The sequence below is a fragment of the Mycteria americana genome, chromosome 6, assembly GCF_035582795.1.
Source record: "Mycteria americana isolate JAX WOST 10 ecotype Jacksonville Zoo and Gardens chromosome 6, USCA_MyAme_1.0, whole genome shotgun sequence".
In the NCBI taxonomy this organism is placed as follows: domain Eukaryota; kingdom Metazoa; phylum Chordata; class Aves; order Ciconiiformes; family Ciconiidae; genus Mycteria; species Mycteria americana.
The window spans coordinates 21,409,908-21,426,953 of NC_134370.1; the positions used below are offsets into that span (position 1 = coordinate 21,409,908).

General features: G+C 38.8%; 1 protein-coding gene across 1 annotated transcript in view; it reads right to left on the reverse strand.

The window, feature by feature from the left end:
* WDFY4 (WDFY family member 4) overlaps nucleotides 1-17,046 on the reverse strand; it is a 151,574-nt gene that overhangs the window by 69,658 nt on the left and 64,870 nt on the right. The window contains exons 36-39 of the mRNA XM_075504926.1: nucleotides 16,647-16,885; nucleotides 14,065-14,174; nucleotides 12,907-13,098; nucleotides 12,199-12,338 (exon numbers count right to left, since the gene is read on the reverse strand). Coding sequence (XP_075361041.1) covers nucleotides 12,199-12,338; nucleotides 12,907-13,098; nucleotides 14,065-14,174; nucleotides 16,647-16,885 — 681 coding nt within the window. The remainder of the gene's footprint in view (nucleotides 1-12,198; nucleotides 12,339-12,906; nucleotides 13,099-14,064; nucleotides 14,175-16,646; nucleotides 16,886-17,046) is intronic.

The window sequence follows — 17,046 nt, forward strand, 5'->3', positions numbered from 1 at the left end:
GAATAGACAACCAATTCCAAGTATTAACAACCATTTCAGATACCCACAGGCTATTCAGGCTGAGTCAGTGCTCTACTGGCAGCTGTTTCAAAGTTGCTTATAGTCTGTATTTCACTCATGGTCACCGATCAGACCCCTAAGGTCAAAGCCCACATTGGAAAGATTCTCACTGACTTCACTGACCCAGCTCCTAGCCTTTGAAACATATGAAGGGTCCTAAGAAGGAAAAATTCTGCTAGCCACATCTGGTGAACTGAAGGCTAACTAAATGAGCTTTAGCTAGTCATCTTCAACCAGATAAACATGTCCCTGATGACCATTCCCACAAGAAAACCACCCGGCTGTAAAATGAAATGAACAGTTAACAAAATTGGAGATCACTGTGATTGGAAAAAAAACTCAAAACAGGCCAACAAACAAAAACAAAACCTGAAAAAGATATCCAATAAACATGGAGAATATAGACCAGGCTATTATTTATTCAGTGTTCAGTCAGAACAATTACGCTGTAATACTTAAAGAACAACTAGTGCAAACAAGTTGCTAACAAATAAACTGTTTCCATTAAAAATTGTAGGTGGTTATCCTTTAAAATGGCAACTCATTATGCAGTAGATTAAATACAACAGTGCCACAGTGTAATATCTATCTTGAACAAAACCAACATGCCAGCTTTGATAATTGCTAATATTGTGTAACATAATATAAGGTTTGAGTTTCATATGCAGAAAATCAGGTGTAAATGCAAGAAATATGACCTGCATTCTAGGGAAGAGCAGACTAAAAGGCCATATTGATCCATCCTGGCCTAAAAATCTGAGTATGATACCATGCTTTAAGTTTTTTTTATACAGACTGCTCTACTTTGCAGCCTTAGACAATCACATTCTAAGTAGAATCCGGTTGTTTTGCTGCCTCAGATTCCCTAGTGAATGTTTAGAGCTTGAAAAGGTGACAGAATTTACAAGCTATTTCCCTATTAAAAAAACCCCAAACCACAGAATCAAAAACCATTTCTCCTCTTGCTGCATGGAGACCTCATGCAAATAGGAGAGAAAATGATTAGCATTGGGGAAAGGTAAAACCAGCAAGGAGAAAAATGCTGGCAAACAGAGAAATTAGCATGCCAAAAAAACCCAGAGAGTGCATGTTCTATAATTTATTTCAACTAAAGCAATTGAAAGGCTGGTTGTAATAAGAAATGGTAGAAAAGGAGGAAAAAAAAAAAAAAAAAAAAAAGGTTGAGGTGTGACTTCTAAGTTAACAATTCTCGACGGAGCTCTGGAATGTTTTATGTCTGATTTTTTTTTTTTTTTTAATATATATATCACTTAACACTCCTGCACCCCATAAATATTCAGGCTTGTCATAATAAACTCATATTGCATGATACAGATGCCACATATGCCATAGTTCCTTGCTAAAGAAACATTGTGTCATTGGACCTCTGCGCTTTGAGGCTTTCTTTGGGGAACTAAAGGTTTATGTGTTGTATTACAGAACACACATGCACACAAAAGTATCTGCCAAAACTCTTAATAAATAAAAATAAACTTCAAGACAAAATAATTTTGGACTTGGAAGAGCCAAAAAGAAAGCCAAAATATCCAGACCCCTCACTGTGCCAAGTGAGCAGTCCCATGGCTGATAGAATACCCACATACTTGTTTTGAAGCATGTGTTTTAGTCAGCTGTTGGTGAGGACTAGAACTAGTGGTATTAGTCTACTACTTTAAGCTCTTCTGAGCAAAATAAATATTGCAAATATATAAGCACACACAGTAAGAGCATTCATATAGCATCACGGCTATAACAGTGCTTTTCACCAGTACATCAGGTCTTTATAAAGGAGGTCAAAGTCTTTAGCTTACAGATGAGGAAACTAAGCCAAGTGAGTTTCTGGAACATACTGCCACTATGACTTGGTTGCGGGGGAAGGGGGGTTGGTGATGGGGCAAACCCAACCTGAATTAATTTGAAACAGCCTGATGAGCCCACAGAGAGGATGTATATAGTGACAACATGCAGTAGCAGGAGGGGAAAACAATTTGACAAACCAATTTGGAAATCCCTCCTACTCTTATGTTCCCAGTGCCAGATTGTATTCTACTATAGCTGATTTACAGATATTAGATCTTATATCACAGGAAGAGTCCGCATACCTTATTCCTCTAACCCGGGCTTTCACAATTCTACATGGAAGTTTTTTTGATCTAATTACAGCTATTCAAGCAATCAGTACATTCTTAGAAAGTATTCCATGGGCATAGAAAAACAGAACAGCAGGTGAGGAGCTCTTAGGGACACAACAAACTGCATGTAAATAGCATATGTGACAGTGGCAAAGAGTTTGTGCACGGCAGAAACAGATTTCATGACCCTGATTCAAGAAATCACTGTGTTTCAGGATGTGTTTAGGCATATACTTCTTTTATAGACAACACAACTTTTATGTACAGGTTGTCTGCTACTGAAGGGGGGCAGATTTGCCTTTAATCCAAGCATTTAAGTTATAAACATACAGATAATATATGCACAGCACTTGGACCTTAAAAGTGGCAATTAAACGTGCTTAAAACCTCTACGGGTGATGACTGCAAAAGAGGGAAACAGGAAATTAGCATCGTCAGAATGAGAAAAATGACATGATACTAATGTGATACACTCTTCCCATCTTGAATCAAACAGAAAAGCTGCATTTTTGATGAAATAGAACACTAAGAAAATGCCATTTTATAAAGAGCAAATTGTTCAGTTTTACTTAAGTATGTATTTCCCAGCAGCTCAACATTAAATGGCATCCATCTGTGGTGCAGCATTGCTCCTCTCAGCAGCCCCATATCCCAGCTCTGTCTGCATGGACTGCTCTGGACTGCATGCCCTAACCAGCGTGGATCTCCTGTCACCGGTGATGTGACTTAGGGAGGAGACACTTTCTCACAAAGTGATTGATTTTTGCAGTCACCATCTTAAGCCAATAATCTTTGTAATGAAAAATTCCTGAACCACTATGACTTACATAGCTACAGAGCTAGATTGTCAGCAGTTAAGTTTTGAGCCTAAACTCTTTTGAGGTGTGAAAACTATCTTCTTGTATACACTTCAGTTCTCATGCTCCTCCTTCTTCCACACATCTAACCAGAATTTCCCCTCCCATCATACACAATTAAAGCCCAATACGTCTGGTCCTTTCTTGTTAAATCACAGAGAATAAATCAATCCTTTCTTCATCAGCCTCACAAGCAGAGGATAGGATTACAGCTAGCATGGCAGTTTTATAGAGAAGAATCTGAGTATTACAGTAAATTACTAGAGCTGGGTGAAGTCTCCAATTCACCAGTCCTGTTGTATTCAGATACAGGGACAAAGTGCATAACATCTCCAAGTTTACTACTGCTACTAAATCTGACACAGTGAATCAGACCAGGTACACTGCTACCCTGTGCAAACAATAAGCCACCCATCTTGTGACCAGACTACTTTTCATGTAATTTACTACGTGCTAGGAAGCAAGTAGGTTCATTTCATAAGAGGAAAAATTGTTTCATTAGTCACCAGGTAACAAGCATTAAGCTAAGGCAGATAATGTTTTCCTTAGCAGATCAAAGAGCAGTTTGTCCTAGTCCTTAGCATATACTCTCCACAGTGAGGGTTGTTTGCAGGCTCTTTTGAATCACAACATTGTTATTGCCATGTGGATTTTATTGTTAGTTTGCCAAAATTCATTTAGCTTTTCAACAGACTGTAGTTCCAGCAGTTAAGTGTTGCATGGAAGCTTCGTGCCTCAACCCGCTAGGAGGCTAATGCACAGTGCCAACTGCTCCTAAGGATCATGGATGGATTCCTGGCATAGCCAGTTGGTTGGGGAATAGCAAACTTAATGAGAAAAACCTCCATATTTCAGTGCATCATAAATGTACCCGCACACAGGGGTGGGTTTCAAGAGGATAAACCCAAAGTATGGTACATGCAATGAGACTTCCACACTGTATTTATCAGCTAAACTCAGGCAGCACAGAAGCAGCTCTACTTCTATAGCAACTATATATATGTATATATGTATGTATGCATGCATACACACACACTCCTTCAACAGATGATAATACTGAAGACATGAACTCCTGGGAGGACAGATAACTTGTCTCCTAATAGCAAAAAAGCGCAATGGGAGGCGAGACACGTTTGTTCTTTAATCCTATTTCTGAGAATGACTTCTGTGACTTCGGGATAATTCACTCAACCTCTTGAGGGCTCAGTTTCCATCCTGTTACAGCAGAGGTATTAGTTTTTACCTCTAGTGAAAGGTGAAGGTCAGACTTTGGCATTATGGGGAATAGCAACAGGGTCTCTCTTTCCTTCACTTGTTCTTACCATTTTCCTATTTCTATTTAAAATGGTGATTTTCTATGAAGTCCTAGAGGTGTATGTAACTTAGGGCTTTACTACATAGTGTCTCAATGCATTTATCTGAAAGCCTCATGCACTGGTGTTTACTGATTACATTTGAATTATGGCTTTTATTTAAGAAAAATGTGCACTTCTAATCCTTTAGCTGAAGAAAGAATTCTGTAAACATTGGCGTATGCTTAGAGCTCAGAGTACAGAATACAAAGAAACATCTCTTCCCTGACCCCTAAAATTACCAGTTTTCCTAAAGTGACACACATTTAAAGATGACAAGATTACTTCTGGAGTTTTTTAGTGCCTGTAGAACAGTCCTGGAACTCTGCAGCAGAAAGCATGAATGGAACACAGATAGGCACAACCAAGCTTTATCTTTAATTTGGCTAGCAAGGATGAGAACAAGAAGAAATGAATGGTCACAGACTTCAGCACAGGTTAGCAACCTATACCATCATTGAGGAGAAACCTTTAAGTTCATCTTACAGAGATATCTAGGACCTCCCCTGACTTCCTGCTCTCTACTTGCACATACCACCATCCAGTTCACACTCTTAGCTATTTTCAGTCCCCGCTGTCCGATAGAAACTCATACTTAATTTTCTGGGCATCCAGAGTCTTATGTGCATTTTACACTGCTCACTGAATGAGACAAGATACCATATATAAATTCATAACTTCTTAATAAGCAAATTTTGTCATAATTCTTCTCCTTATAAAGATTTCTAATAATAAATAGCATAATTGAAAAATCCATTATTTGTCTTTAAAAATAGAACAAATATGCCACTTCAGGCTTTTGAATCAAACAATCCATATAAAGCAACTTAATTCAAACAATTTATTTCTGAAATTGTTATAAATAAAATGTTGCATCAAAATTCCAGAAGAAACCAGACATATTTGAGCCAAGAAATATGAAAAATTATTTGTCTTTCTATATATTCAGCAGAGAAAAAAAAAAATCTGTTTCACTGGCTAGCACTTGTTTCTAAGGTTTCTCTGCAACCAAATAAAACTCTGCTTTCATCCACATTAACACCATTCAACTCATTTAGCATCATCTCTGTTATGTGAAAATAAAACTCTGCAACCAGCAGCTCTTGAAAGATGAGATTTCAATGCCAACAGCTTTAAACATTAAACTCCACTCACTGAAATCCTATAGCCAAGCTTAAACCTGAACCAGACACAATCTCTAGCTTGAAAGGCAAAAATATATTTAAAAAAAAATGCAGGGAGAAAACATCTTTTCATACAATATGTAATTAAATGAAGGGACTTCACTGTCACAGGACATCATTGAGTTTAAAAACACAGAGAAACTCCCTCTGAATAGTCACCCACAAAAGGTTTTGGAGGAAATATTATTTCTTGTATTCAGGTTTTAAGATGAAACTGATATTAATCAAGAAAGGAACAACTTTGCTAGGATAGACTTTCTATTATGCATTGTGCTGTCACACACTGTCTCCTGTAGCAATTGGTACTGGATTTTTAGGTGACAGAATGTGGGGTGAGTGGGGTTGTATTCATCATCATACAACCTTTACATTCCAGCTTCACTGTTAAACAATTATCTTCAATGAACGTGGAAATTATTCCCATACATTTCAGAAAGTTCAGTGATTTGTATTATATAAAATTAGATAGCTCTGCATTTTATGTTTTCATGCAGTTATCTAACTTATTAACCTGTTGAATTATTTCTTTATGATCTTGTAAACAATCTGAAAATGATAAATGAGCAGTGTGTCACATATCCACTTAAGAGGACAGTAACATTTATTTGCTCAAAGTTAAAGAAACTTTTTCCAGCTTGCTGCAGCATACTGTAATTTAGCTTTGAGCCAGTTATTAAACACGACAATAATATTATAATGGAAATTGTTTAATATACATCATTAATAGTAAAGTGCCTGCTTTCATTGAAGTAAAAAAAATGTGTGCTATGAGCAGTTCTGAAATGAATATTTGATTCCAAACTTCCCTTGTGCATTTAATGACATGCTAATTTACATTTTAATTACTTCCTAAGAAATCAAAGCATTTGTTGACAGAAGAACATAATGTCAACTTCACGGTGCACTGTTGGTGAATAGTTAATGAACTTAATTAGATAATTAGTGATGTTAATTATCCTTCTATTATGAAGAGAAAGAAGTTACACAAATGATGCACTTTTCAAAGAAATATCATTATATGTTTGCTTTTTTTAACTCAGTTAACTTGAAAAGCTGATAAAAGACCAACTAAGTGATTGGTAAGAAAAAAGTTTAAATAATAATTTGGATTATGTTTCAAATATTTGTATCTCCTTCATTTCACCTACCATGAACTGCTAGGTTGAGCTTGTCCCTCCTTCATCCCAAATTAGTGAGCTCTTTTTGTTCAGTCCTGCTCTCCTTTTCACTACCTCACATACCTCCCCACTTTAAACAACCACTCTCTGATGCAGTGGCTCTACTATTGTTTGAAAACCCAGGCTGGTCAGCATCAGCCTTGATTTTACAGTCAATTATTGAAAGATGCTATAACAATGCAGGAAAGAAGTAGCTAGTGTTTGAAGGCACTGGTCCACTATTTAGCTCTGGGTTCAGCTGCTAGTGTTGCCACTGACATCTTGGGTGATAAGGGCCAAGTCTCTGTAAATTCATGTCTGTCAACTTGAGATAACACTTCTTTCTTACAGAAGTCAAAGCCCACTGACACATAGCATTTTGAGCTAATGCTGATTTTATGTCCTGGGGTTGAGTCTTCTGTACCATGACAATAGACTAGGAATACATCATCAGCCTTCCAGTTCAATGTTAAACACTTCTGCTTGAAAAACCTTGTTTAAAACTACCCTCTAAAACACAGACTTTTGCACACAGACATGTCACCCAAGAATTTGTGAGTATGATCTGTACATATTAATTTAAAACACGTCATTTCTCCCTCTTGCCCCACAGCTAATGCAAAGCCTGTAAAGACGGCTGCAAAAAGTATGAAGCAAGACTGACAGCCAGGAGTGAATGAAGCCCCAGTGCTCTTTCCTGATGGACTCATGTGGGCTGAGAGCCCTGCCCCAGACAGGACTAATTCTGTATCTGTGATGCAGCTACTATTTGTACTAGGTAAGCAAAACACATTAAAAAACTCCTGATGTAGAGATTTACATTTCCAGCATGGAAGGAATTTAAGCCTGTAATTCAAACGCCCACTGAAGTCAATGGAAATTTTATGTTTAAATACTTCTCAAAATACAATGCATCACAGGTGAATTACTAGAGATACTAGGTATACTAGCCATATTTATCTTAAGAATGAGTGTTACAAGTGAAACAATTTTTTAATATTTTTTGCTGGCTGTGAAATTTGAAAAGATTGTTGTTCTTGGTGTAACAAATGAATAATTTTCTGTATCAACAGCACTTTTAGCTGCTGGCCTAAGAGAAAAACCTGGTGAATAAACACATGAGAAGACTAAAAACATAAATTTCCTGTAAATCTAAAACTGAAGAAAGTCCTAAAGACTTTGAAATAACATGTTGTTTGAAACATGCCTCAGTCCTTCTCAGACTTCAAAAGAAACATTAACTCCTAGAAGAGATTTGATTCTTCCTCTTGTGAATCTAACTATAGTGGCAGGAGCAGACAGAACAACTTTCAGTGGAGCTTGCCCGAGAGACATTTGCTATTACTTTAACCAAGGATATCTGTTAGGAAACTATGCAGAATTCAAGTGGTCCTTGGTCATATCACTATCTTCTTGCTCAGTGATAAGATGGGGACATACGACTCACTTCCCTAAATGAGTTAATAAACTTGCAGTTTCTTTCCAGCAGGTACATCAAGACTGCTTAGCCATGAGTATAAATAAATAAAATATTACATTGTAAAAAATTAAGAGGAAGAATTTTCAAAAGGACTGAAGTAGATTCTGTGTCTGACAGTGACTTAAGTCTCAGCCAACAGGTCTTTTCTTGGAGCTCCTGACTTCAGAAAGTTATCCACAGAGACAAAGAAGTCTCTCGCCGACACATTGATGCAGTTATCTTTTATGGATTTGCTGTGGGTTTAACAATCTGCCTGTTGCTTACAAAAGCAAGCACAAGAGATAGGCTCTTACTACAAAGCCAACTAAAGAAAAGTTAATCACTCCCAGTCAAGCCAAACTTAGCACCTTGTATTTTCTGGTTTGTAGAGCCACACTATTAAATGCTTTTTTTTCCGTTAGCTCTGCAGTGATGTTGCATGCACTGAGGGCAGCAGAGCAGAAACCAGGATATCCATCAAACTGTTCAAAAATCCTTAGAGTTCAAAGGCTGCATTCTCCCATCACTTAACTAGGAGTTCTCTTGCAACGGAGAGAGTGACAAAACTGGCACAAAGGAGGTCAGATGCTGGCTTTTTATCTATAGCTTTCTTCATAAGCGTATGTTTGCTGCCCAAAATTCTACCATAATTTTTCTGGGTTTGTAATTACAAGTTAGGAGGTCTCTGTTAACATCTTCATTCTGAAGACTGGGATTAAAAAGACCTTTTCTATTTCATTTTCTTAAGGTATAGGGGCCTCTGGCATAGAAGAATGTAATTAATGAACCAAAACAGGAGAGGACAGGCATGATCAGGCCTGCTGTAAAACTCAGGAGGCTCTGCATTTCTTGTAAAGGATAACAAATATATCTACAGCCCTGAAGCAGTGTGTCTTACAGTAGTTAGAAGTATGCTGCTTGTAACCTTGCTGGGGCACTCATCCTCAGGAAGCAGCACAGGACATTGCATGGTAGAAGCTGTTGACTGATTTACAATTTACTGAAATATGATTGTTATAGTGGTCCCTTGCTGCTCTTGCAGATTGTTGAATATGACAAAAACAATCAGTCATTGTTAACCCAAAAATTAAATACATATCCTAGATTCTGACAGCAAAACTCGGGGGGAGGAGAGGGACTGGGGAGGAAGGGAGGAGAAAGAGCAAGAGATCAAAAGGCTCACTTTGAAACAGGAAAGTCTATGATTTGGAAACCTTTGGCACTGTATTCAGAGTCTTATAGACCCTCCTGCTGGCAAACCTACCCAACCCTGTCACCTGGAAGCATTAAAAAAAAATCTGACTTTGTACAGTGCTCCTCTTGCTCCTGCATGGCTACTCAGACTTCCAAGAAAGCACAAGATAGCAATTACTATAGCAGCTCATCGCCCTTCTACTACCAGAAATGTGATCACGCTCTCCTTCCTGAAAGATCATGTGTTCCAGACAAAGCCCAGAGCAGAGCATGAGATAGCGAAGTGGATTCAGAAATATGGGGAGAATACAGCTGCATTTGATTGCTAATTCTGACATTTGCCACCAAATAGCAGGGAATTGGCTTCATTGATGCTGGAGATCCTGAGTTAAAGTACAGCAGAAATATGGGGTCTGATCCTTTGCTGGAGTGAATAGTTTGAATTTTGCTGTTTTTTTCCAGATTGAGGATTGGGTCTCAAAAGCACTCTTGCTATCTTGTAAATGACAACAGGGAAAAAGTTGATAGTTTTGAGGGGGGTGTTTTGTAATTTTTTTTTTTTTTTTTAATGTGCAGCAAATGCTACTACTGCTTCAACTTCTTTGTTTATTTTCAGTCTATAAAGGAATCAAATCAACAGCCCAGTAACCAACCCATTTCTTCTTTCTACTGAACAAAGCTTTGAAATCCTGGCTGAAATTTCTGCACTTTTCTCAAATTTAATAAGTTTTGCTCAGTTAGGAACAACCGTGCTTAGCTCTCAGTAAATGCAAAGATTTTTATTTTACTATGGGATTTAAAGGCTTTGTCTCTCACAATGTAGTTCATACTGCTACTTTTCCTTTTATCTGAATGTTTCAACCAGGTGCCTATTGCTGTAGGAGATCGGTCCATAACTAGCAGTAGTGAAGACAGAGGCCAGTATCTGAAGACTTTTCCCAAGTGAATACAGAAGGCATCTGAGACACCGCAAAAGATACAAAGTCACATTACAGCACCTTTAAAGTGGCTAACAAAGTGAGGTCAAAGATACAAGTTAGAAGCACAAATACCATTTACTTTTAATGTAACTTGTGCTCCCAACTTCCTTTGATACTGAAAATCCCACCTTATATCTTGCTTGTGTACAAAGAAAGAGGACTGTTGAATTTTCTTCCCCTTAGATTTCATCTCTCTGAAAAGTGCAAACTCTTTCAAAGATAGGCTGGAGGGAGAAAGGGGGAGAGGGAGAGTGGAGGAGAACATTTGGAACTGTAGCTTTGCATCTCATTGAGAGGAACAATTTATCAGAGCTGTGGAGCTGTCAGTCCTTGACATGATAAGGAATAACACCAAATGAGTAATGTTTCCTCCAAACCCAGCTCCTTTAATTACAAGCCGCTTCCTTGCAGAAGAGAGACAGAAGATGCAGAAACACCAATTTCATGCACTTGTGCCTGAATAATGTCTCTGTGCTGCCTTTTCCAGATGGCAACCTTTTCACTGGAGGAACTAATGATGTGGGCATATTTAGGGAAAAACCAATAACGGAGTCTTTAACCTTCAACAGCAAAAAGCATGTTGTACAAAATGTTCCTTGGGATACATTTACAAATATCAATTACATTGCTCACTGAGGTGTAATCAGCTGTAATAATCAAAATTAATTTTAAAAAATAATTAAACAGACCCCAGGGCAAATAGTCGATGCTCTTGTAGTATGGCATCACAGTCTACATATGTACCTGGGAAGAACTTGCTCACTCTGTAAGCAGCAAAGTGATTTTAAGGAATGAGAAGGATGCTGTGGCATGCTGAGAAAAAACCTGCAGCTCAGTGAGGTACTATCAGACACATTACTTGTGTATCATAGCCTTCCTGATCAACACACCTGGAAGTGAACCAGTCATCACTGGGGATAAAACTGCAACCTGCTACAGCTTGACCTACAGGGTTAAGACTCCCTAAACCGATGCTGTAACAGACTCACTGTCTCCTCAGCAGGAGAAAAAAAGACCTTAATATGTTTAGCACTGCAATAACACAAGCTCAGTCCAAAGCTCTGAATATTCTGTCAATGCACTGCTGTCCTACCCTATAGCTGGTTACTCTAGCCCTAACACACTTAAAAAAGTAACATCTAACTGGTGCTTTTTATTTGTATTCTCAACAAATGCCCAGCAAAAACATGGAAATGGCACACTCTCTCAGCAAAGGAGAAGCTTACACATGGAAAAGATAGCCCAGCTGCATTGCTGGCAGTAGGAACGCTGCATACCCTTCAGACCTATTCCTGGTTTATATAAGCACTTGTCTCCTTATCTCTTGAGGCTAAACTAAAATTTGGACCTTTAATACTTCATATTGAGTAGAAAATGAAAGGACAGTACTATGGTAATACCTGATCCTTTCTACTAATTCAGTGTCTGAAGGACAAGGTTTACATAAGTGGTGTAAGTCAAAAGCAGCAAAGCCAGCATCTACTCACTTTGCTCTGACCCAAGCAGAGCCCTGTGAACACAAGCACACACGGGTTGCTTAGGTTTTTCCTTTCAAGTGCAATAATTAGGCCTCATGCAAAAAGTATGAATTAATACATTATATGTTAAGGCTGCCAACTGAAGTTCTTCATATCAATGACTATTTCTTAGTGAGTATTTCTAGCAGTCTAGAAAAGGAACCTTAACTGCAATAGGTATCTAGTTTACAATGGAACATGTCAACAGACATACTCAGAAACCTCCCAAGTCCAGACAAACTCTCCAGAGCCATATCAAAGGCAGAGCCGGTGACAGAGACAGAAAAGCCAAAAAGCAGAAGTTACCTCAGATTTGCATGTCATTTCCTTTGTGTTTCGGCCAGGTATCAACTTAATAGCTGAAGAGAGGCTTTCACTCCAGGAATTGTGCTTGCTCTGTGACAGGCCTGGCCCTGCTTTATTCTGGAGAATCTTCTTTTCAGATGCTGTGGGCCAGAACAGAAAAAAAGTTTGTAAGACTTGAAGTTAAGCCTATGGGAAGGTAGAGGGTTTGTATCCACATTACACAAGACACAACAACATGGCAGTGCCTCACTCCAGCTGGCTTGTCCTTCTATTTATAAGAGGAGCATTGAATTAACATGTACTTCTCAAGTTTTTATTTAAAAGCCTCACAAAGGTCTGCCATAGACCAGTGTCATTATACAGACATGAACTTTGAATCCCTGCAGCACTACACACATTGGGACTCTGTTCTTCACCCAAATATCCTCCCTTTTAAATTCTCTGATGGGATACAATTGCCTAAGGAGATTTCTCTTTCTTACAGTACAGCATAAGCCCTACAACATCACCAGATGATTACAGAAGGGCTGGGGCATGACACAGAAAGCAATCGCAATCCCGGATGAGAGAAACTGAGAATCTGCTTTATCTAGCAGGTGATGTGCAGAGGAAGGGTATAACCAAGGAATCAGCAGCTTTCCATTAGGTGCTACATTTACTGCAAAGCCTTTGCTTACTACAATGAGTGTTCCATAAAAGAACAGAGACCTATCAAGTGTTGCCAAGCTTTTGTCATAATTTCTTCCCATAAAGGAGTGATCTCAATTATCTTCATGTCCCTTTCTTTGTCATTTCCTTTTACAGAAAGATCCATCTTGTAAGTGTCCTCCAGAGCCTGCCGCCTCTGAGAAATGAGCTGCTTCCAGATGATTTCTACTGTTCTCAGAATCTCCTGATGGACTAGGAAACAAAAGAAACTACAAATGAAGAATCATTTTTTGTGTAACAAGTCAAGCAGCAGATAAAGCAAAAGTATCTCATTTGGAACAGCACTGGTCCAGAGTAACTGCTGGAGTCAGTGGAGTTGCTCCATTTTGTCTACTGCCTCCATGGGTTCTGTATTAGACTAACTCCATAGTCTAATACAGAAAACAGCAGGACATTTCTTTTACTATATTTCAGCTCCCTGAAAGAAACAAGTAGGAGTGACAAATTATTCTAACTGCTTTCTGCCTTGGAAAACCATCTCATCAGAATTTTGATGTTCTTATTATCATACAGTAGAGTGCTAAATCATCCTGTGGCCAAACATCGTTAGAGACAGTGGGGGAAGGTAACCAAGTCGTGAAACAATTTGACACAGCAACAGGATGCTGTACAAGGAAGGTCTGAGCTGTTTTGCTGTATTTCCCTGCAAATCAGACTTACTTGGTTGCATCATATCCAAGTCAATATATACATTAAAAAAAAAAAAAAAAAAAAAAAAGAGCATCACTCTGCTGTGGGGTTCAGCTGACAGCCCCCACACTGAATCCTGTGCAAAATTTTTTCCAGTGTTTCTCTTAAAAGATCAAAATGTTTCTTCCTGTGTACAACAGACAGACACAAGCTCTGTATAGGCTTTGAAAAAAGAAGTAGAGCTACAAATAGCATGTAGCTGGGCACTAATACTGGCCACAACGCACGGAAGAGATCTCCAAACTGATATCCATTACTCCTGAGGATGTGGGGTGTGAATTTTGAATAAAAAGGTATGATGCGAACAGAAGCCATTTTTAGCACAACCTTCCTTTCTTTATGCTGTGCCTGCAGTGCCTATACACCAAAGAGGCAATTAAGGAGCACTTGCACAAGCTGCTCTGATAACTGTTTAGGCCAGGCACTGTCCTGCTCTGTAAGCCAAAGGCAACATGTGCCATAAATTACCATCATCTGGAGTAGGCAGGCTGCCCTTTTCCTCTTCACTGGGTGCAAGGAAAATTTGGTGATATGAAGCCAACTTTGGTTTTGCATCCACTCCAAAACCTTCAGGATAGCTGTGACAAAAAAAAAAAAAAAAAAAAAAAAAGGCACGTGAGGAACCCAGACTTAGAACAAAGTGAGGATAGTGAAAAAGCTAAAGGTATTTCTACACATCCACTCCTACTGGATTCATTTAGTAGACCAATATTCCCAGGCTTGAGGGCTTACACCAATCACATGATACTGAAGAATTTTACAGGAAGTGGGAACTAAGCCACTGCCAGTCTGGTTTTCAAAGTCGAGGAGCACTCACCAAGATCCTATGGATTACTCTGTTGTACCTGCCTTATCTCTGCACTTCTTAGTGCACTTGTATCTACCATTCATCTCAATTAGCTGGAACACAGGGCTGTACTGGTGTAGCCAGATTGCATCCAGCTTTCTTACACCTCCCCTGAGCATCTTGTATGCCATCTCTTTGCTCTGAATTTCTTTAGGAGAAGTATCTTCCATTATGTGGGAAACACTGCCTTGCTGTACCCTATACCTGAACCGCATACTTAGTCTAAGTTCTTTGCACCAATGATTGTTCATTCAGCTTATAAAGCTCTCAGCACAAAAAAGCTGCAGACTTTAGCACTGTGATGTTAGTGTCATGTAGATGTGAGTGTAATTGAGAACATCACCATGGCCAAAAAGAGTTAGTGCTGCTTTGGGGGTGTGTGTCAGATAATTTACCAGTCAGTAGGTAAAAGACACCAGGAATTTCAGCACAGCAGTAATACTTACAATAGATGCAACAGGCTTAGTTAGGACATCCAGACAACGTATACTTGGTCACAGAAGTGCTGTCAGTAATATATATATTATATATAGCCACTAGTAACATACTACGTTCTTTCAGTTGTAAACAGGCACTACTACATGGGAGAGTCAAATCTCTTGGGTATGCAAAGCTGCCATTTTTCTGATTTTCTTTTAAATACCATAATTCTGATTCCCTGGCTCTGCTATGTTTGGCTTTTGGATAACACCAACACTTCTGTAATATTTTTTTTTTTTTTAATGTTTATGTTCTTGCTACATACAAACAATCCTTATCCCATCTCAACAGTTTTGGCCTGGAAATTATTATCTGATTGGAGTAAGAACAATCAAGAAAAGACCTCAGGAAATGCAACTCATTTCTGATGTGATACTGTATTAATGGATTCAATTCAGGCCATCTAAGCAGCACAGAAGGTTTTCATTGAAACAACAAACATCATTATAGTGAATAAAGCACTAGCCAATATTTGCTTCTTTTGACAAAACAGAGTTGTCCAAAATAAGTCCCCAGCTTACATTAGCAAGAGTACCTCTGACAGATCACCTGTAAGAACAGCAAACAGAGTGGGTATGGATGTTCTAGCACTATCCAAGTCAATGGCAAAACTCCCAACTTCAGTACGACCAGGACTTTGCAGCTCAGATCCAAGTAACAATAACCATAACAGAAAGATTCACAAGATCCCTGCACAGTTTTATGTATGTTTTAAATGTACCCACCCAAGAATAGCTGCTGGATCAGAAAAACCATCTCCCTAAATTAGTCCATGCAGATGTCTCAGAGAATGGCCACCTGCATGCTTGTGGAGTGATTCTAGCCCACGCCCCAGAAAGATTTCCAGCTTCTCATTTTAATGATGCACTTGTGAGCCAACTCCACTGAAATCAGTTCAGCTTGTTAACTGCAGTTACTACTCTGAAGTGAGTAAGCTGCTGGAAATGCTGGATGAGTAAAACAGATACACACAGATGTTTTCGTTAATAAAGAGTAGCAATTAAACCTATGTGCAAATTTAAGGGTTCTGCTTAGACAAACATGCAAGATTGTCTGGGTGTCTGAAATGAAACAACCTTTTCAAAATGAAAAAAGTGGAATTAAACGTTACATTATTACCATCCACTGTGCCTTGTTTATTGCACCCACAAACACACATACTAGTCTGCCTCTGAGCAAGAGAGGTGGTAGGAAGTTTTCTGCTCACTAGTGTTTCAAGGAGAAAATAGCCTTCGGATTGAAGAACAGTTTCTCTCTTCCACTTTCTTGCTGAAAGACAATCCATTGCCTCAGGAATACTGAGCACATTAGTAACCTTCTCCTCCTCCAAATTAAATGATAAAAAATTACATCAAAACATTTCTGTGGTTGTTTTTAATTTTTTTTTAAGTGTATGAGGAAAACAACCATCTTTCCACAAGTGCTTTACTCTGCCGCTTCAACAGACACCAAATCAGAGCAGAAGGTTTGCCCTATTTAAAGCTGAACGGTGCTTTAAACCCCCAGAGCACTGAGCCCAATGGTTCAAATGCTTGCTAGGATACCGTACATATACTACTATCCAAAGTCTTTTGTCTAGCTGAATCCAGCTCAATCTCAGCTTCTAGCAATTCCCCAAAATGGATATTGCCTAAGTTTTGTGAAATCTCTCTCTCTGCACCCACTCCCATAGATAACAGCAGAGAGATGTAAACAAACGTTATACTGAGACGAACATTTGTACCTGCCCGAATTCAGTTGGCAAAGGCAGTACATTAGGCAGACAACGAAATTATTATTTGAGTTGTAAGTTGCAAAAATAATGTCCCACTGCTCCTGCAGGACATTGAGAGTGTTCAGGACATTAAACTGTTCAGGCAGCGACTGTTGTGGTCTGGATAGGCAGTATAGGATGGCTCTGTTTAAACAGCTGTATAGGGCACTGAGGAAAACTTCCTTTTGAGAAACGGAGCTTTCCAAGACCTGTGAAAACACAAAACAGCAGAGTACTTGGCTTGCTCAAAGAACTCTCTCCCCAAGGATCCACTTCTCCCACTTCATTTAAGCTGTTGCAAACTTATTTCAGCAAAATTCCCCTGAACTACCTGTTAGATACAAATTCAGTTTTCCTGTATTTCTGCTGA